The sequence below is a fragment of the Hypomesus transpacificus genome, chromosome 20 (assembly GCF_021917145.1).
Source record: "Hypomesus transpacificus isolate Combined female chromosome 20, fHypTra1, whole genome shotgun sequence".
In the NCBI taxonomy this organism is placed as follows: Eukaryota; Metazoa; Chordata; class Actinopteri; order Osmeriformes; family Osmeridae; genus Hypomesus; species Hypomesus transpacificus.
In genome coordinates this window covers 367,106-388,394 of record NC_061079.1, presented here as the reverse complement: position 1 = coordinate 388,394, position 21,289 = coordinate 367,106, and the positions used below count along the sequence as shown (strand labels likewise).

General features: G+C 46.9%; 3 protein-coding genes across 4 annotated transcripts in view; 1 reads left to right on the top strand and 2 right to left on the bottom strand.

Annotated features, from left to right (window-relative positions):
* Nucleotides 1-3,731: 3,731 nt before the first annotated feature.
* vps26bl (vacuolar protein sorting 26 homolog B, like) lies at nucleotides 3,732-7,224 on the bottom strand. 2 transcript variants are annotated; one of them, XM_047043271.1, is made up of 7 exons: nucleotides 6,827-7,224; nucleotides 6,234-6,390; nucleotides 5,777-5,941; nucleotides 5,404-5,579; nucleotides 5,105-5,247; nucleotides 4,783-4,957; nucleotides 3,732-4,643 (listed from the first exon to the last, which is right to left on the bottom strand). In XM_047043271.1, the coding sequence occupies exons 1-6, from the start codon at nucleotides 7,047-7,049 to the stop codon at nucleotides 4,829-4,831; spliced, it is 993 nt and encodes a 330-aa protein (XP_046899227.1). In that variant the 5' UTR covers nucleotides 7,050-7,224; the 3' UTR covers nucleotides 3,732-4,643; nucleotides 4,783-4,828. The 2 variants fall into 2 exon arrangements, with proteins under 2 accessions (XP_046899227.1, XP_046899225.1); XM_047043269.1 differs by having other exon boundaries at nucleotides 3,732-4,957.
* Nucleotides 7,225-7,322: 98 nt separating this feature from the next.
* Nucleotides 7,323-19,765, top strand: ncapd3 (non-SMC condensin II complex, subunit D3). The gene is made up of 34 exons (XM_047043268.1): nucleotides 7,323-7,709; nucleotides 8,261-8,436; nucleotides 8,640-8,969; nucleotides 9,232-9,396; nucleotides 9,637-9,698; nucleotides 9,934-10,021; nucleotides 10,107-10,240; nucleotides 10,324-10,396; nucleotides 10,488-10,613; nucleotides 10,889-11,141; nucleotides 11,370-11,408; nucleotides 11,519-11,599; nucleotides 11,713-11,786; nucleotides 12,039-12,173; nucleotides 12,494-12,714; nucleotides 12,891-13,082; nucleotides 13,280-13,377; nucleotides 13,552-13,661; nucleotides 13,880-13,987; nucleotides 14,070-14,184; nucleotides 14,306-14,419; nucleotides 14,525-14,763; nucleotides 14,906-14,985; nucleotides 15,070-15,207; nucleotides 16,116-16,249; nucleotides 16,415-16,614; nucleotides 16,724-16,834; nucleotides 17,132-17,293; nucleotides 17,386-17,531; nucleotides 17,644-17,717; nucleotides 17,809-17,862; nucleotides 18,783-18,845; nucleotides 18,948-19,002; nucleotides 19,144-19,765. Exons 1-34 carry the CDS (start codon nucleotides 7,553-7,555, stop codon nucleotides 19,211-19,213), a joined length of 4,377 nt encoding a protein of 1,458 aa, XP_046899224.1. The 5' UTR covers nucleotides 7,323-7,552; the 3' UTR covers nucleotides 19,214-19,765.
* Nucleotides 19,286-21,289, bottom strand: part of jam3b (junctional adhesion molecule 3b) — a 28,736-nt gene continuing 26,732 nt past the window's right edge. Inside the window, exon 9 of the mRNA XM_047043272.1 lies at nucleotides 19,286-21,256. Coding sequence (XP_046899228.1) covers nucleotides 21,221-21,256 — 36 coding nt within the window. The 3' untranslated portion in view covers nucleotides 19,286-21,220. The remainder of the gene's footprint in view (nucleotides 21,257-21,289) is intronic.

Here is a 21,289-nt window from a genome sequence, read left to right as displayed (position 1 = left end):
CCTCTCTCCCTTTGTCCACGCCTCCCTCCTCCTCCTCTCCCCAGCTTCCAGTCCCTTAATATTCATGAGGAGGCAAAGGGAAACAAATGGAGCAGCTGCTTGTCTCCTGTGGATCTGGCATGCAGGGCCGTGCTCTGGGCCTGTGCAGGGTTGTGTCTCCTCAGCAGCCAGGTCTGGTTGTCATGTTACTGGGAGTCTGGAGCCAGACGGGCTGCTGATGTGGACCCACAGGAGGAGGTTAGGACGGAACAGGGCTGTCTGCTGTGGGGACAAAAATTCAGGGAAATCTAGTGTGATTTCTCTGCATTTATTGGATTCGATTACAGCAAATCTGACCATTGGAGAATCATTGTTTTAAACCGGAGGAAGAATATTGGAGATTGAAGAGAAGAGGGGCGATTACATTGAGTCCAATATTCCAGACAACAACACACTTTCTGTTTGTCATGTGAGACAACAGAGCTGGGGAGACACGTGTTTAACTAAATCATAAACTGTCACTGTGACTGTCCTCCTAACTGCTCTCACTAGGACAGACACCAAGTCACAGTTCGTAGACAACTTCTTGTACCGAGCGGACTCCTCAATCCTGTAGGCTTCCCTGTTCATGCCCCTAATCCCTGACGGGCTTTAATCTGAATAGTCGCCTCTCAAATCCCCCTCTACAAGCCTGAGCATAGGAATAGAAACACGCTCTCACGTGACACTTCATGTGCTATGACACTGAGCACACACACATACACGGTAACTTCACCATAAATTGACATACTTCCTGCATAATCCCATGTTGTGTGTGTTAACATTGGCTATGAGATTTAGCAGATAATCTGTAGTTTGAAACTAAATCACAGTGTCTGAAGACAGTGACTGCTGCCACACATTCAGCGAGATGACAGTCTGATCTGATGTTGTTCAACCGTGTTCAGGATACAAGGTACCAACTGCAGGTTTGGAAAGATGGACTGATCTACTATATCTGATTCTAGTCCATCTCAACCATCAAACTGAAGAGGACAAAGGACAAGGAAGAAACGAGTGAAGAGGAACAGATTAGTCCTGAAACTCTATAAATGATCTCCTTCCTTCATAATCTTCCTGCATGAACTGTTCCTTCTAGTCAGTATAAGTATTTATTGTAGTTTTGGGGGCAGTGGACCATGTCGTTTCTAACATAAACAGTGCTCTCCAGTTTACCTAGTGACATTTCTGCTGGCATTTTGCTCCATTCTTCATTCTAACAATGTGTGCGTGTACAGGAATATAAATATTATCTTTTGTCTGTGTTGGTTCTACCGAGTTCATGTGTATTTCAAAATACAACTTTCACATCTGTACATTTTTTACTGTCCACAGTTATGAAGTTATCAGGTGTTTAGAAAGGATTCTCTGAATGTAGCTTTGATAGTGAGTGAGTAAAGAGAAGAATGCAGAGACAAAGAGAGAGAGAAAGGAGACAGGAAGGGGATGGTGTTGGAGAGGCAGACGGGGGGTCTCATTCATCGCTATTAGAATGGTTACGATGACATCATCACACAGGAGATGGGCTGCCCACCTGGTGTGGGGGCGGGGGGGGGAGCGGGGAGCAACACTAATCTCATCATTACATGTTAAAATCAAATAACATGTAGGCATATTGTGTATATACCGTGTCGCATTTGGAAGGAGAACATTTCTACAACAGAATATCCATCTGATATAAGATGGTGGTTTGGAGAAGCAGGGCTGGTCATTATAAGTGCCCAGCTGATGTTACTGCATTATTGTATTCCAGTATATTTCCAGACGCTTTCTCTGTCTTGAGTACGATGAGGAATTCTGGGATTAACACCAAACCAACGACCTAATTATTCCCCCCCCCCCCCTCTTCCCCCGTCACAGCGGTATAAAAGGAAAAGACTGACAGAGGCCTCTCGTTTCCATGGCAACCTGACAAGGCACGGCTAGGCAGCACTTGAGGTGGTTGTCTTGGTTATAATTGGGAGACGAGGTCCCTTGACTCCACCCCCTCCTCCCCTTTCTCCTCCTTCTTTCCTATCTGCTCCTCTCACACTCACCGCTGGCTGCAAACAGGAAACACAATCTAACAACACATGAGGCTGCACAGTGCATCAACCCACGGATCAAGGACTCACAACGTTGTTTTATTTAAAAAAAAGGTATTTGAATGTTCAGCTAAGGCTGATAGATAGCCACTGTTGGGCATTAGCCTTCAACAAATTACTGCTCCTCCAAAACTGTGAACCTGGCTTCAGGTTCAAGTTCCTGAGGCGGTGTGGAATAGCATGTGAAGCCATTAGCTCAGCAGAGCTAAAGGATATTATGACAGATTACTAACCGCAAAGAACAGCAACACCCTCTCCTGTGTCCTGCAGTCCATCTTCTCTGCACAGCCCCCGTCAGCAACATTGCCCAGGTGATCAATACCCACCACCCTGGATGACAGGAGGGTTCTGTTTGTTTTCTACTGCTGGTGAGAAGGGGTTCTGCTAGCAAACAGGCCTTTTAGAAAGCATTGACTTGACCCCTGTCTTTACTACTGCACCTGCTCAAGCTAAAAGAAATAGGCACTTTTAAAAAAGGCACATCTGATGCAACATCCTGTTCTGCCCTCTACTGGTCAGTCTGTTCAGGCCTGCAGGACGATCAGAAGAATCAGAATCGGAATTTGGTTTTATTCGCCATGTAGGTTTGCAAAAACACGGAATTTACTGTGGCCGGAAGGTGCAAACAATAAACATACATGGATCTTCAACCAAAAGTAGAAAAGTACAGTAGTCTAACTAATAAGAACTAACAATCTAAAAAATAACACAATGTAAAATGTAAATTATAAAATATAAATAAAAATATATATAAAAACATGTACATAGAGGTGATGTATCTGTGATGCAGATAACTGGCATAGCCAGCATACCCTTGATTTACACGTTTGGCCAAACAATCTCCAGTTGAAATAACCTATCATTTTTCCTTTGGTAGACTAGACATTGAAAATGGTACACCTCACCAGGGTTGCGTGGTATTCAGTTTATTCATTCATTAAGATCAGTATTATTATATTCTAAGAATACTGGTGCAGGTCGTTACATGTGAGAAATAGTAGTAATAAACCACTGACCTGACCAGTTGTACAAACAGCCACAGTGTGACAGACACTTATGTTTGGAATGTATGAGACAGACTTTAGGAAAATGTGACAAACCAAGGTCACAGGGTACAACATGTTTTAGTAGGGTTAGGGTTAGTAGGGTTAGGGTTAGTAGGGTTAGGGTTAGTAGGGTTAGGGTTAGTAGGCACTAGTAGGCAGGGTTAGTAGGCACTAGTAGGCAGGGTTAGTGTTAGGGTTAGTAGGCAGTGTTAGGGTTAGTAGGCAGGGTTAGGGTTAGTAGGCAGGGTTAGGGTTAGTAGGGTTAGGGTTAGTAGGGTTAGGGTTAGTAGGGTTAGGGTTAGTAGGGTTAGGGTTAGTAGGGTTAGGGTTAGTAGGGTTAGGGTTAGCAGGGTTAGGGTTAATAGGGTTAGGGTTAGTAGGGTTAGGGTTAGTAGGGTTAGGGTTAGTAGGGTTAGGGTTAGTAGGGTTAGGGTTAGTAGGCACTAGTAGGCAGGGGATTAAAAATGACAGAAACACAAAGTACATATATTAATCATGAAGTTACAGAGTGCTGGCATTTTGCCTCTTCTGATGTTTAATATCAAATGCATTCATTCCTTTCTAAAAATGAGTTAGTCCTTTATTTGATTTTTAAGATTCTTTATTTCTATAAAAGTATTTCTCTGAAAATGAAGATATATGAATTGGACAAAAGTATTTTACTTAATTAGAACTTTTGATTTATTTGAGGCCTAACTACTACTACATGAGTCAACACTATTAAAATACTTCCTTAAAACGCATATTAAGAAACTGCCAGGCAAAGTGTAAATTAAAAAAATGAAATTTCTAATGATAAAGGGTGATTGTGCTTGTAAGAGGTACACAAATGTTCACAATGCAAAACATGCCAAGTAAAGGCTGGCTGATCCTGACAGTCTTCTAAGCATCACAGGAGAACCAGAACATGACATGTAAATCTGACCCTCTGGGAAGTAACACTGTACACAAATATGCTCACATAAATTATTTAATGCTAAAATATTCAAGTTTATTTACCAGGTCATCTTAAATATTTAAAGAAATTTGTTAAAAAAAGACATTCAAATTATAATGTTAAAGGCTCAACGCAGACCTGAAAGTTCCACAATCTTAGTTCCTTTCCAGGATCTCAAAACCTAATTCCACAGACTCCTAGAGTGAAGGCACAAGTTAAGAATACTTAAAAATCCTATGAACTGAGAATCAATGAAGCATTAAGATCCTCACAGCATCACAGCAGGACTGACCTGACTCCTTGGTACCCAGCAGACAACAGCCCTGCTGGTGAACAGCCCTGCGGGTGAACAGCCCTGCGGGTGAACAGCCCTGCTGGTGAACAGCCCTGCTGGTGAACAGCCCTGCTGGTGAACAGCCCTGCTCCGCTGGATTTTAGTTTTCCAACTATGAAGCTGCTGAGGACAGAGACCTAATCTGCTGCAGCAAATTTCAACAAGTCGCTGCAGGATGCAGGTTGTTGTGTTTTGGAAATTTAGCTGGAAGTTTAGTATTTAACCTGAAAACAACAAACGAACAAATCAAGAACCCGGAAAAGTTAAATTTCTTCTTTTTTTTTAAGACACAAATACTGGAAGGCCATCTGTTTGTTTCACTCCAGTAATAATTCAGTTGAACACCAAATATGTAACATTTACCACACACACACACACACACACACAAGGAGATGGAGTGTGTTGTGGCTCAGCTGTCATGGTCAGGAGCCAGGGCCTCCTCTGCTCTGGAGGAACCCTCGTAGCGCTGGGCAGCCAGGACCGCCTGCTGAGACAGACTCTTCCTCACGATGTCGCCCTTCCTCCACAGAGAGATCTCCTGGACCAGAGAGCAGCTCAGTCAGACACAGTTACTGTCCTCGCTGTTCACTACAGCATCCATCCACACAGAGACCATAGGCTCGTATAATTCATATGAAACTCAGTGGCGCTGACTCATTAGGTTTGTAGTGTTTCTGGAGGATACCTGCTGTTTGAAGTAGCGGCGCTCCTCGTCGTCGATCAGGACCAGGTTGAGGTAATAGCGCACGGAGAACTTCTTATTCACGTCCTTCATGGTGGGCGTCATCTCGTAGCCTGCCAGGAACAGCCTGATGGGAATCGACTCTCCTGGAAGGGAAACAGACTGAGCCACTGGGACAGGGAGCGCTTACTGTCCCCTCCCATGTTGGGAAAACTAAACAGAGATTAATTCAGTCTGAACTATGATGGGAATAATGTGTGGTCATTTAGTTTTTCTGGCGATAGTTTTGTTGCCGTGGGTACCTCTCACCGGAGCTCCGTCCATGATCTCGTACTTGGCGATGGTGTCGTTCTCGTGGTACACGGCCGCGCCCGCTCCTGTCGTTTCACGCCGGATGATGTCTATTTCCATGTGTCGGATCTTGATCCGCACCAACAGGAAGAAGATCTTTCCCACAATCACATCTTTAACGTGGTATCTGCAGGCAGGGATGGACAGAGAGGGGGAGGTTTCTGTTAGAAGTGAGCAATAGCATAAAGCCAAATGGAGAGGACGACTGGTTCATTAAGTTAGGGTTAGGTATTGTTCTACAGAAAAGCGACACACAGTCTGATCTGGCTTCTAACTTCTGTCAGAATGACATCCAATCAAATAAATACATGTTGTGATTCGTACTTTGATTTGTTGTACTCAAACTCAATGTGTAAACAGTCTTCGATTCCAACTTCCATCTTGATTGAGGAGTTCAGTTCTGGGTAGGTACTGAGCGTGTGCACAACAACATCCAGTTCTTTACTGGTGTCATTCAGTCTTCGGCTTAACGTTGCCTTCAAAAAATAGCTGAAATTAAAAGAAGAATCATTCAATGTATCAACAAAAAGCAGTTCATAAAGGCATGTAGTAATGCTGATGAGTGACCTATTAAAGAGGACAAATGGTGGGCAATGGTTCAAATCACGAGACACTAAACTCTGTGAGACCAGAGTGTTGGGTGCCAACCACAGCTATTGGAAACATTGTCTCTCATTCACAACAGTATGATTGAATGGGTGAAACACGATCAGAAACACTTATAAATAGAGGGAGAGAGAGTTAAAAAGACAGTTCAAATGTTTCTCTTTTTGTTACTCACCGTAATTTGACATTCTGGCCAGTGTACGACTCATAAGGCTTTTCTACATGCGTGAAGTCAAAGTCAAAGGTCTGGGATTGGGTGAGTTCCCCTGTGCGGGCCAAGTCCTTCACTACAGACACAAACTCATGGTGGTTCCCTCTGTCATAGTACAGTTCTGTAAAAAGTGAATAAGTAAACACTTAGCTCATACAGTTGGTGGATGACTCATGTAAATTGTGCAAGAGTTTCGTACAATGAGTAATTCAATCAAACTTATAAAACACTAAAGGCAGTGACTAAATCGAAGTGGGTTAACTGGATGTTGATTTCGTTGATGAATGTAAAGCTAATAAACTGTGTAGCTTTCTCTCAGTAGGCCAAAGGCCAACTGCGGCAGGAACTTTTTCTACGGATAATTGTTGCTGACGGCACATGATGTCACGAGACTAGCCTGTCACTTTGAGGAACAATAGTGCGACAGAAACACAAGTGGCTTGGTAAACAACATCTTTAGACAAATCTTCCTAAAAGTGCACACACTATATTACTCATCTTTGTTAGAAAGAAGAAATGGACTGTACCCTTTCATTCAATTAAATACTTTAACATACCAATCTGTCCGATAAATTCGATCTTGATGCCATGGTGTTCGAGCTTCTTCCCGGGGTTTTTGAGAGTAATGTTGACCTTTCCAGCCACCGTCTCTCCATCATAGAAAAGAAAATATTTATCCGTCTTCCCATCCTCGGTTTTGTGTTCCACTTTCTTTCTTGTTTCCGCATCATTCAGTACAATGTCGATTTCAGCACTTTGGCCGAAACCAAAGAAACTCATAACTGATGATTTTCTTTTCTACATATAGCAGAATTGTTTCTAGATATGTGTTAATTACTGTAACAATAAACAGCGTTATCCAGTTATTGTTCTATCATATGCACATCCAAAAGGTGAATTTGAAAATGTTCGCTGCAAACAGTGCATCATGTCCAATATACTTCCGCCTAGCTTCTTTACAAATGCGCATGCGTTTTATTTTTGCAACATTTTTTTTCATTTTTTTTCTTTAGTGCAACATTGACATACAAAGAAAGCAACAGCAGTCAAAAGAGTAAACAAAAGACAGCAAAAACTTATTTTAAGGCTGGAGCCTGCGGCTTAAAAGTGGACCAACTCCACCATTAAATAGAACATTTTAAAAATGAACATATGTTTTTTCTCACAAAGATTTTGTATTACTGTGCCTTCGGTATTGTGCACTGGAAATATCAAATTTCATTGCCTAAATTTAAAGTAGTGGAAATATACTTAGATTTGCGTGGTATGCGTATTCTGGACGCATGATTAATGGCGTGAAGATTGCCGCGAAAGCACGAATGACGCTTAAAGCTCGGGCCAAATTGCGCCAATGGTTGTGTTGGCGGGTTCAGACAAAATACAACAAGATGGAATTAATGAATGTGTTGGAGATTCTCAAACTTAAAGACCTTAAAAGAGGTAAGTTTATATCTGAACTTAAGGTTTTATGGCTTTGTTAATGGATCTGTTCGTAATACGCTAATCCATTTTCTGCATTTTATTTTCCAGTTAGCGTTAGTTAGCAAGCCAGTGGTCACAGTCTCATTCAAGTTTGTACAGCAAGCTCTGACAGCTATGGGTCGGCCTCCACCGCTAGCTCTAGCAGCACTAGCTATCTCAGAAACGACAAACATTAAAACACTTTGGGGTAACATATTTTAGTAGACATATACATGTCAGGGTTTTTCCTGGCTCAAAAATAGGCTTAGGTGGAGGGTGGTCTTACACCACTCTCACTCCCCAGGTTATTAGCAATTAGCAAGCATTTCCTCTTGAACATCTTACTTTTTAAATGCAATTTACAGTTTTTAAAATATATTTTAATGGCGTTACACTCTCACTGTCGTAACGTGTTCACCTTTGCTACTTCGTGTTGGGCTGGTTTTGTGAAGGAAGTTATTTTCCCTATTCTCTTGTCCATGATCTGTCAACAACAGCATCTCAATCAATGCTTGTGATTCCCCCACTAGACTGGGTTGATGGCGTCTGGGATTTGGAGTTCACTGAGGTGGAAGCGCTTGACGCAGCAATTGAAGATTCAGTAACGAGAAATGGATCGCAGGGACTGGAGGCGTTGTACAGATGTCTGCTCCCCTACACGAACCACTCTGACAGCTCCACCCCAACAAGTGATGGATTGTCCCAAGTAAGACGTAACCACACTTCTCTGGAGATGATATTTAACATTATTCTAAATCGTGGTGGGCTTCCTCAATAATTGTTGTTCATGTGTGCTTATGAGATACAAGAGCCTTAAAATAAGCCCACCTTTTCAAAGGGCCCTCACAGAAGCAGCACTGTGTCCAGCTGAGGTCATGATCCTGTCCTCCTCTCTGCCTCCTGTTTCAGAGTGTGTGGACTGTGTTGGGGGACAGTGGTGTCTCCACGCGCTCCTTGGTGGCTCTGCTGGCCTATTTCGTGGTGGGAGCGAGGACCCGTCCAGACGGCTTCCAGCCCAGATTGCTGTCCCTGCACGCGGCCTCCATCTACCTGCTGCTGCTGGGCACCCCGGGGAGCGTGGTCAACCAGGTGTTCCAGCAGGTCCTGTTTGACGCCTGCCTGGCCCTTCCTGCTCACTGCTGGCCGCAGAGCTGTGGAAGGAAGAGGAAGAAGGAATGTGTGAAGAGCTGGCAGGCGGAGGGGAAGAGGCCCAGAGCCCCGCGGAGGGAGCAGGAAGAGGTTTGGACCGCCGGCTGGGCTCAGTTAGACTACGCTAGCTGTAGGGTACAACAGCGATGGCTGCCTACATGCTAATGTTGCATTGCAGTGATGCATTTTGAGGCGTGAATTTAATGGTTTTAATATGCTTTTGTCCTTGTGTTTGCTTGTCGAAAGGTTTAAAAAATGTCCAGATGGCCTAGTAGCAAAGTCCCAGATGACCTAGAGTGTAGTAAGGCGTAGTGATATGACGGGCTGTGATGCGTCTGCTCCTCCTCCTCAGGTGGACGCTGAGGAGGAGGAGCAGGAGGAGGAGAGGCTTCACTTCTCCCCACGGGACCTGCTCACCATCAGGGAGGCCATCGTTCTCCTCGTCAGGAACCTCCTCAGGCTTCTGCAGACCTTTCCTCTCAAAGACAAGCCCCAGAGTGCAGACAGCTGTGTGCAGGTACTATGACCTGTCGACAGGTTTTATGAACTGTGTGTGCAGGTAAAATGCTGCTGTTTCATGTTTTCAAGATGTGCACCCCTGACTTACTCTGACTAGGAAGGTGCCTCATGCATACACCTTACTCTGGTTACTCATACTAGTCCCCTCATTGGAATGATGGAGGACAATCTGATAGGGTAAACACATGAATATGACCTTTTTTAACAATGATACAAAGTCACGTTTTGTTTTCTTCAGATATTCACTGAACTGACAGATTTTGAACCAGTCATTGGGGAATTGGAATTTAACAACAAACGGTAAGTAGTCGAGCATACCTTTTTGACTTCAGGTTTGTTGGAGGTAAAACAGTAAAGGCATCACTGATAAGGATGGCCTGGTATATGCAGACTGTTCCTGAGCCTCTAAAACTGTTATCTACGCTCTTCTGATTCTTGTCTTTCTGCTGTAGTTTCCAAATACACTATTGGTATGCATTAAGTGTCTTCTAAATTAATTAAATGTAATGACCCCAATCTCACTGTGACCTTCAAGGGCCCTGGATGAGATCCAGAGTGTTCCTGAGCTAGCCTACTACGGGTTAGCACTGCTCTGCTCTCCCAGTCATGGCGATGAGAAAGAGGTACGGCACCTTAAGAACAGATCTTGTCTTTGACTTGCTGTAGCGTTGATGTAACTTCCTCCTCCGTGCTGCGTGTGGTTGGCAGAATGTGCGTGGCGTGTTCCACAGCCTGCTGTACGTGATCCTGATGATGAGGAGGGGGCAGAGCCGCAAGCCCACCCTGCTGCTGCCCAGCCAGGCTGTGGTCTCCACCAGAGACCAGGCCCTCCTGTTCGTCTGGTACGCTATGCCACTTTCTCATAAAGCATGCACATGAACATGGAGTCCCATCTGTTGTATGACTCATCCCCACATCCTTACAGCCACCTGCTAGATGAGCTGAAAGAGACTGCTCTGCCTTTCCTCCGCATCCTGCTGCAGCACCTGTGCTGTCAGGTAGGTCAGGGCAGCAGGGAAGCAGTCTGGCTGCAGGGGTGCAGGGCTGGAGGCTGGCAGAGGCTGTAAGAGGGCTCCTTGTGTTGTGTAGATGGTGGAGAAGACAGACTACCGCTCCCATGGAGCCCAGGCTGTGTCCCAGCTGCTGGACAAGATGCCCTGTTCAGACTACGCTTCCTTCATCAAGTGGCTGTTTGCCTACTCCACTCACTCAAAGGTAGTTCACGTTAAAAAAAGAAAAGTGCAATCATGCAGAAATGATCATGCCTAAATAGAAATGCCTGGGTATAGTTGTATTATATATCCTACTTAAGTGTACAAATGTACAGGAGGATTCAGTCATGCATTTATTACAACAACAAAACTATCCCCTCCTGCCATGCTGTAGCTGAATGAGTACATCTCTGCTCCTTTTTGAAACTGGAAACTTTGAACTACAAAAGTCAACACAAAAAAACCTCAAAGTCCCATGGTACTTTCCCCCCTCGCCAGGTGGCCTACAGGCTGTTTGCCCTGGACGTGTCCGTGGCTCTGCTGGCCTGCCCGGAGCGGCAGGCGGAGGCCTCTCTGGGCCCCGAGCAGGCAGGCCTGCTGTCCCACAGGTTCCTGGTCCAGAGCCTGGTGTTCGGGCGGCGCTCTGACTCCTCCCCCACCGTGCGGGCCCACGCCCTCACCTGCCTGTCCCGCTGCCTGGAGATGCCCTCGCTCAACGCCACGCGCTGCATCCACGAGCTCTTCTCCTCCAGTAAGGACAGCAGCCCCGTCATCTACACAAGCCTTCTCACGGACTGCTGTGTCTTTACTGCCTGAGGGTTTATTCTTTTATGAAATATTTTATGTTAAATATATTTTATATAAACCTGTAGCGTCCTGAGATTGCCTCCAAAATGAAGGCTGTGCTATGAACAGTGTTATTGTTGGTTGTCATGCCCACGCTGCTGTCACAGCTTCGTCTGTGTTCTGCTTCTTTCAGCCGGAGCACACACCGTCCTGGAGGGGGACGCCACAGACGGTGAGCTCTTGATCTTGACGCTTCCAAAGCTGTTTCCATGGTTGCATGGGTGTTTCCAGAACATTCCAGTCTATGCTGACATCATGTAACGTCTCTTGCTGATGTTGCAGGTTCTCTGAGGTCCCAAAAGACTTACAGGACTTTGCAGTTCAAGACTGTGGACATCACCGGCAGTGACATTAGTTATGAGTGTAAGGAACACTTTTTAGAACAAAAAAATGAATGCATATACTTTTTGGGGTTTGTTTTTCTCACATTGAGAAACATTTAAAGGGAAACTTGTTTTTTTATGTGTTTCCATCAGCAAAAGAGGCCATGTCTCTGCTCATGCGGCGTGTCTGTGACCAGAAGACCATCGTGAGGAAGTCTGCCCTGCAGGTACAGTCACACTGATCCTCTCTGTCATCATATACCAGGCATCCCAGCTGGATTTGATACTCTCTTATCGCTGTATTACAGCTGTAGTTGTCCTGAGGGGTTTTACACTGTTGGGGATAGACTGCCCTCTGGTACAGACATGACCTCCACACCAAGTAGAATATATCATTCTTCAATATCTTTCTGGTTGTCTCTGATCCTCCACATCTCTCTCTCTCTCTGTCCACCTCTCTCTTTCTGTCTCTCTCTCAGGCCATAATGAGTCTGCTGAAGCACAGTGTCATCCTGCTGGCGCAAGAGAACCTCTCGGTGCTGTCGGACCGCTGTCGAGACCCCGCCCTGTCCGTCAAGAAGAAGGCCATGCAGTGCCTAGGAGAGTTGCTGCATGTGAGGCCCTGACCCCTGACCCCAGCCCTGACCCCAGCCCTGACCCCTGACCCCAGCCCTGACCCCAGCCCTGACCCCAGCCCTGACCCCAGCCCTGACCCCAGCCCTGACCCCAGCCCTGACCCCAGCCCTTACTCCTGACCCTTACTCCTGACCCTTACTCCTGACCCTTAAACCCAGACCCCAGCCTCTGTGCATGGCACCTCCTTCACAAGGATGCATTTCTGTGTATGATGTAGTACAGTGTCATCCATGTGACGTGACGTAGTACGATGTAGTCATCCATGGGTGTAAAGGAGTCCCTGTGTGCTGGTCCTCAGGCCCACTCCCACAGCAGGGTGGTCCAGAGGGTCTGGCTGAGGGGTCTGCTGCCTGCCATCATCGACCCAGAGAGCTCCGTCCAGGACAAGGCCCTGGAGAGCCTGGAGCAGGTGGTGCTGAGCCAGGTGAAGACGCACTCCTCCTCCAGCTGGGAGGACGCAGGGCAGAAGCTGTGCTGGGACCTGCTGGGCCTGCTCTGTGACGACTGTCAGGATCTGAGGTACCTCAGCTCACAGCAGGGGGCGCCCCCCACCTGCAGGGGGCGTGTCTACAGAGGAATTGGGTTTTAGAGTTTAAATCATTTTCAGCAAAAGCATCACAAAATCAGATACATCCTAAACTGTCAGTGTTTTTTCTGTGTCTGTTCCACCCTGTTTTCCTCCTTGCTGTGTCCAGTCGCTACTTCAGCAAGGCCTTCACCGTGTGGTCGAAGCAAAACAAGTTCACGGCAGCCTTCATCAGTAACCTGGTCTCTCACATGGAGGCAGAGCATGCGCCAGGAGTCTGGCTGCTGCTGGCCAGGGTGGCCGGATCCTCCCCCAAACTCAACTACAGCAAGATCCTGGATGCCTGGGACCACATGGTCAGGTAGGTGACCCACACACAGGCCTGGGACTGGGACCACATGGTCAGGTAGGTGACCCACACAGGGAGTGAAGCTGGGGCATGTTTTGAGCCCATTTTATTGTTTGTGTATAACTTCCCCCTCACTTCTAGATGTCTCATGCCTTATTTTACTACAAAAATTCGGAGTCCATGATCTCTTCCGTCCTGTATGTCCCCAGGTTGAGGAATGTGACCGTCACAACGTCCTGCCACATCCTGAGTGTGCTCGGGGACGTCTGTGAACACCTGAACGAGGACACCAGGCGCAGGATCGTTGGTGAGCGAGCCGTCAGGGAGCCCAGTCCTAACCCGAGTCCTAGGCCTAGTCCTCTAACCCAGGCAGCACAATTCTAGAGAATGACAAGAGCACCGTAGCAGGACTGTCATGTGAGAAGCTGACAGTAAGAGGAGACTCAATTGAGATGGCACGTTGGATGTTTGTGTCCTCCAGAGGACATCATGTCCTGGCTGAGGAGCCTGGAGATGCCCCTGGAGGTGGTGGGGGCCAGTGTGGAGACCCTGTGTCGGCTGGGCCGAGCCCAGGCCATGAAGGACACCCAGGTGAGCTGCTCTGAGGAGGTCCCTGTCTGCTCACAGCTATGAAAACCTCCCACTAATTCTGATCATATTCTTTGGTATTTTTCATGCTTTATTGGACAGTTAGTCTGTAGTGTGACAGGAAAGGCAGAGAGAGATGCTGCTAATGGTCTAGATGTGATTCGAACCCAGGCCACTGCGGTACGGCCTCAGTTTTTCAGTCCTCTTACCTTGTGTGACAGAAATTCCTGAACCAGCACTGTGGGGAGCTGGTCTCTCTCTGTGAGACCTACCTGTCCACAGTCCTCTTCAACGAGAAGGGAGCACAGAACCTGAACGAGGATTTGGTGGTGAGAGAATGGTCCTGTGTTGCTCTTGATGTCTTGTAAGATATGGCCTCACCTGAAGGCTTCATGGCTGGGTGTGTTTCAGGTGAAGCATCTGTACCTGCTGGGTGTGGCATCGCTGCACTGCCCCGCCCGGGTGGGCAAGAGGACAGTCCTACTGGTGCAGTCTGTCCTGTCCTCCAGCCCCGAGCACACGGCCGGTACATAGAGAGAAATAGACATGTAACCCTCATATAAACAAGTAGTCACACGTGTGTCACATGTGACCTGACCTATCGCCATGACTTCATGATGACGAGCTGTTGTGTGTGTGTGTTCCAGAGGGGCAACCAGAGGAGCCCCTTGCCTCCCAGCCCCTGGCCTCCCAGCCCCTGTCCCAGTTCCACCCCTCCTCCTTGCCCAGCAGGGTGAGAGCCCATGCTGTCCTCACCCTGGGTAAGCACCCCTGAGTCTCCAGCAGACAGACTGCAGCACTGCTCCCCTACAGAGGGCCATGTTGAAGACTCTCACACTGTGGATGTGATGCCCCCCCCCCCCCAGGGAAGCTGTGCCTGCAGCATGAGGACCTCACCCAGAGGTACCTGCCTGCCTTCGCCCGCGAGCTGCAGCTCAGTACTGACATGGCCGTGCGCAGCAACGTGGTGCTGGTCATGTGTGACCTGTGTGTGCGCTACACCAACATGCTGGAGCGCTACCTGCCCAGCATCTCAGCCTGTCTCCAGGACAACCACATGCTTGTCAGAGAGCAGACGCTCACCATGCTGACCAGCCTGCTGCAGGTACACACACACACACACGCACTCATACCAATAAGAATGAAAAAACTGAACTGTAAGTTGTCTGTTACATGATGAAGACGTTCCAGCGTGGCTAGCCTCACAGAGCCGCTGTCCTGAGCTGCTGTTTGTGTTTGTGTTGTAGGAGGAGTTTGTCAAGTGGAAGGGCTCTCTGTTCTTCAGGTTTGTGACAGTGCTGGTGGACCCTGAACCAGCCGTCAGCAGGTAAAGCAGCTCACCTCTCCCCTCTCAGCATGGTGTGCAGTGGAACAGCGGAGCCAGGGCTGATGGCTGCTTCTCTCTCGACAGGCTCTGTGAATACTGTCTGGTCCACCTGCTGCTCAAGAAGAACCCTGCCATGTTCTCTCAGCACTTCATAGAGTGCATCTTTCACTTCAATTCTTACGAGAAACACAAAACCTACAATAAGTTCTCCCAAACCGCAAGGTAAAGCTCTCGTTAGAAGAGTATCGTTGACTAAATCTACCAAATCATTTTAATCAGCTTAAAGTCCACAGGGTTCGTACAAGGTGCTTAAAGTGCTTGAAGTACTTGAATTTGAATTTTTTAAATTTAAGTCTTTGAAAACCCTTGATAAGTCATTAATGACGAGGTACTTGAAAAGTGAATTATTTAAAGACAATATATATGAATTTTTAAGTAATTTTGAAGTGTTAATGCCTCAGCCCATCCCCCTCCTGCTAATTTAATTAAAGCAGTTTTTTCTGGCATTCTTTGGTTTGCATTATAGCATATGATCAGGTTCTCAATTAATTTAAGTGTTTTTCAAGCATTCTTTGCACAAACGCCAGACTCAAACACCGAGAGAAAAACTGCTTCTTCTCAGCCAGTGCGCGCCAGCACCGTATTGATTAGGCCTACTTGAGGACGGAACAGAATATTGTCAAAATGACCATTTTGGCGAGTATCCTTGTAAGCAGTCTTATATGAAGGTGAAGAACTGGATTAGTGTCAGCTCTGCAACCTGTGCGTCAGGTCTTAGAGACAGCCGTCTCATTAATGTTACTCAAAGAACAAAAGAAAAAGAGAAAATCACTCGCTGCTCTTGATTGAATAACATATGTAGCTTTAATAAGGATTCATTTAAAGTATATGTTTGATAAATGAGATCTCTGATTGTAGTCCTTGAAAAAAACCCAAATAGTGCTTGAAAAGTTCTTGAAAGTACTGGAATTTTATTATACAGTATCTGTACGAACCCTGAGTCCACCAAATAATAAAGAGGAATACAATGCCTGCAACCAGGATGTAACTGTAGTTTATGATTCACTTTTACAACAAGCAGTGGAAGATGAGATGAGGGCTCAGTGTTGTAACGTTCTGCGTGTTTCCAGTGAGAAGGCTAGGTTCTCTCTGAGGGGCTCTCGGAACAGAGACAGGAGGTTCAGGATCTACCGCTTCCTACTGGAGAACTTCACAGATGCCCAGCGCTTCAACATCACCACCAAGATCAGCCAGACTGTACTGGGTAACAGCTGCACCCTGGAGCAGCAGACGGCGCTCTTTAGCCTTGGATGTTAACGTCAAAGCACTTCAGGATCAAACAATACATGATCTCACTCTTGTTGGATTGTCTGTCTGTGTCTGTCTCTCTGTCTGTGTCTCTCTCTCTGTGTCTGTCTCTCTGCGTCAGCGTGCTTCGTGGATGGAGAGCTTGCTCTAGACGGTGAGGGCAGTGAGGTCCTGTCTGAGACCCTGGGCGTGCTGAGCCTGAAGGAGATGAAGCTGCAGGCTCTGGCGGCAGGGCGAGGCGAGGCTGACGAGCAGGATGACGAGCAGGTGGCCATGGCCAAGGCTGTCATCCAGGTGGCCCAGAAGAAGGTGGTCTCCCAGGTGTGGCCAGTACTCTGGGGACAGTTCTGTTCAGTCTGAAGGGATGGGAGTTGAGCTGCACCACCAGAGGGCGCTGTCTAACCAGCCCTGCGTGTCTGTCCATCTCCAGGTCCAGAAGAAGGTCTTCATAGAGAACATGATCCCCATCATCATCGCCCTGAAGAGCAAGCTGGAGCAGCAGCGCTCCCCGGTGCTGAAGGACCTGATGGGCTACCTGCAGGTGAGCTGATGGGGGACCTGATGGAGGACCTGATGGGGGACCTGATGGGGGACCTGATGGGGGACCTGATGGGGACCTGATGGGGGACCTGAGGGGGACCTGATGGGGGCCTGATGGGGGACCTGATGGGGGCCTGATGGGGGCCTGATGGGGGACCTGATGGGGGACCTGATGGGGGACCTGATGGGGGACCTGAGGGGGACCTGAGGGGGACCTGATGGGGGACCTGATGGGGACCTGATGGGGGATCTGATGGGGACCTGCAGGTCCAGAGGGTAACGTGTTGTCCCCATCCAGGTCACCATGCAGGATTACCGCAGCGAGGTGAAGGAGCTGTTTGCGGCGGATGAGCAGCTAGCAGCAGAGCTGGAGTACAACCTGAAGCTGTATGAGAAGGAACAGCAGGACAACATGGCTGCCAGCAGCTTGCTCAGAGAGATGCAGAGCAGAGACTCAGCTGTAAGACATGCTGCACTGCTGCTGTTCCTCCACACACTGTCACCCTGTTGATGGCTCTCGCCTCCCTAAGCCTCTCCTCCCCCTGCCCCCAGGCCTCCTCCCCGGCCTCTCCATCCAGGAGGCTGCTGGCCCCGGCCTCTCCGTCCAGGAGGCTGCTCCAGGGGGCCTTCACCACCCCTCAGGCCCCCCGGGGCCCCCTGCCAGCCCAGCTCTCCCGCCTGTTGTCCCAGTCAGCCAGGTACTGCCCCTCACACTGCACACGCTCACCCAGAGCAGCGTAGAAACAGGCAGGAGGGATGGGGGGCAGGAGGGAACATCCAGAGGTGTGACTGCTGCTTGTGTTTGACCAGGCGTCCCCCACTGAGGGCAGCTGACAACCAGCAGACCAGTGGTCCTCATAGAGCCCTCTCAGCCCAGGAGTCAGGTACAACACGCATACACGCACGCACACACACACACACTGTCAGGTCAACAGACAAGGTTTTATTCCAACTAAGAGTCCTCTTTGGTTGTAGTGTCGGTGCCCCCCAAAGGAAGCCTGTGTTACAGAGCCTTCAGCACTCCTCACGGTGAGCACACGCACACACACACACACACACACCTGTCTCTCACTCGCTCCTTCTGTAGCAGTCTGCTTCTCAGAGAGGCAGCCTGGTTCTCAGAGCGGCAGCCTGGTTCTCAGAGCGGCAGCCTGCTTCTCAGAGCGGCAGCCTGCTTCTCAGAGCGGCAGCCTGGTTCTCAGAGCGGCAGCCTGGTTCTCAGAGCGGCAGCCTGGTTCTCAGAGCGGCAGCCTGCTTCTCAGAGCGGCAGCCTGGTTCTCAGAGCGGCAGCCTGCTTCTCAGAGCGGCAGCCTGGTTCTCAGAGCGGCAGCCTGGTTCTCAGAGCGGCAGCCTGGTTCTCAGAGCTGCAGCCTCACAGGGAGATGGTGACAAGGTGCATGTGAGCTGATGCTTGTGTTTCTGAATCAATATACTGAACAACTCTAAAAGTTGAAAATACAACACCCCCTGGTGTTCATAACTGTCCTGGTAAATCTGTGTTTCTATGCGTGTCTGCAGTTTGTCATCAGCTGGCCCAGCTGATGGTCTCCTTGTGCTGTCAGATTGTTCCTCGTCTCTCCTGTCATCCTGACAACTGAACTTCCCCTTCCCCCGCTTATTAGCAGGAAGACCGTTTTCCCCGGGGGATAATAACAGGCTATTTTTATTGACGATGGGTTGTGACAATCCAACCATTGAGCTTCGCTCCTTGATCTTTAAGTGGTTTTGAAGAGCTGTAAATGATTCCCAGACTTAACCCAGAGTTTTAGATTTGGAGTTTAAAGATGTTGTTGAGCAGCCGCTTGGTGAGTGACGAGCAGGACACAGTAGCATCTTCTGGACCAGTTGTTCATCTCCCTCCTGTTGGGGGCTTGTGGCTGGATATCTGAGCCAGTTCTGGATATTGACGTTTTCTTTCTTGCACACATCCCAATGTGGCCCCTCCTCAGGGAACATCAACGATGTGACCTTCGGGGAAGGACTCAGCGCCATCTTCAGTGAGAGGAGAGGAGGTACGTTCCACTAGCTGAAGTCACTTGTCCAAATGTTAAACGTCATTATCATGTCTGTAGCTGCTGCAGCAGCTGTGGTTGAAACAGGTTTTGTGTCTGCAGGATCTTCAGACAGAGAGGAAGAAAGTGTTCTGCACCTCAGGTCCCCAGAGCAGCGGTAAGGAGGTGACCCTCTGCTAGGATCTGGGAAACATTACATATCCTACATGGCTCATGTCTGACTTCCACAGATGAATGCATGTGCTGACCCTGACTGTGTACCTGTGTGTTCTGACTGTGTACCTGTGTGTGGTTTCAGAAGCCCTGCTCCGAGGCAGTGGGAGGTGCAGTCTCCTCTGGCTCACAGAAGGACCAAGAAAGTACAATAACCTGTCTTATTTCTATAAAACATTGTCTTGAATTGTACTGTCAGATGAAAGAAATGAAATGCCACAAATGTGTATGTATTAGAAGTGAGCTTTATTAATCACAAACATGAACTGTCAAGATTTCTTTTTTTTTTTTTCTTTACTTGGCTTGAGGCTGACCTTCAGCTTCGTTCAATAAATCATGTTCTCAGTTAAACGATCCTGTTCCACACCCGCTCACACAGAAACAAAACATCTCTGGAACCTAGCTGTCCTTGGATTGGTGGAAACTCATGGTTGGGAGTCAGTGATTGGTCTAGTTTGTCCCAAGCATAAGACAGAGCTAGTCTTCCGTCCAATCAGCACAGTGCTCTACACGTGTGGAACTATCTGGCCTGAAAGGTAAAGTCAGCTCTTCATCAAACCATTTAGCGTGTCTTGTATAATCTTTTTACTCTTTGCATACTAGTGCTATGTGTCTTTACCAAAAATAATTCCCACTATATTTAGGCACTAATACATATGTCATCTCTATTTCTAATCCAATGGAAAACAAATAATTATAAAATAAAATTGAATCCTTCAAATCAATGAAAAAGAAATTAAAACATTCTTATTTACAAAATTGCAGATATGTGGAGTGTAGATACGTGACGATACTGAGCATCATTCCTCTCAAACGCCGTTCATGTGGAGTTAAAAATGCAGTTCTAGTTAGAACATATCTGTACTGATGTGTCGTGATGTTGGAGTTGGGCTGGTGTAGTAGCAGAAGGCACTTAAGAGGAATGATTTCTTAACTAATGTACACACGTGAACTTCAGTACCAGTTCCTGCTATGAGATGAATAACTTTATACGTCTGCATGAATCTGAAACTGTTCTTTGTGTTTTGAGGATGGTAGTCACGCTCACAAATACTTTTTAAAATAACGTATTTGAGTGATAAATGCTTGGGGGAAGGAAAGATGAGATCTCCATGTTCCAAAACGGGGCATATCTTCTCTACCATGAACATCCATCAGTCTGTTGAACCATGGACAGAGTTTCATACTGCCTTCTGTGCTAGACATTAGAATATTTCACCACTGTACATAGCCTTGGGATGGGATCTCTATATACAGTCAGTACAATTGTTACCCAACACAAACTCTGTATTAATTACAATGTAATACTGAAAGCATTCCTGATAGACGGTACAAACCTCAAACTGGACACTATATTCTATATGTACAAGATTAATAGCAAGCATAAAAGGACACTTCATATCAAGGATGCGCTGCACTGATTGTGAACAGTCCACTCAGCATCACTTCCTATTCTTTAAACCTACTGTCTAAGACTCCACAAACATTAACATGGAACTTTCTTTTTCAATATCAACATGAACATCTCTGCCATAACATGTAAGACCGTCGATCAGGAGCTAGTGAGATATTTGATGATCAGGAAAGGGGAAGGATTACAATGGAACACAGTGGTTAGAACTGTTAAAAGATTTCTTGTCCAAAAACCAAATAAAAACATGTTAGTATTTTACAAAAATTTAAAAAAGTAAACCTTTATCTATTGGCATTTTAAAAAGTATTCCATCAAAAATAGTCTGACAAATTTTGCTGGTAGAAAACAAATGTTATATAAATTACCATAGGTTTGAAGCAAATGTTTGCAGGAAAATGTGTCATGATAGATGTACTTCAAAACATAAAGACTTTCATCCAGGCAGAATCTCTTTTGTAAATATTTTCTTTCCAGCAGGTAGTGTTAATAACCATTTAAAACGTGCAATAACTGTAAAAAGAAAATCATAATTTTGCAAAACAAGTGGATTTCAGTACCTTTATGTGGGCTGGGTACTGATTACTGTAGATGTGAAAACTTGTCAACTTTGGCAAACGTAAGGGTTTAGTTTTCATTCCAGCCGTGCCCAGATCAAGGCACGTGGCAGCTAGCTGATCACACGAAGAATCCAGCCACAAGTATCATGTCTCTGACTCCACGCCTTTATACTTCCCTACTCTCTTCCCTTTCATATGACAAATGAAGATTTGTGTCGAAAGTCCCCCTAGAAAATAATACAAATAAGAAAATATGAAGC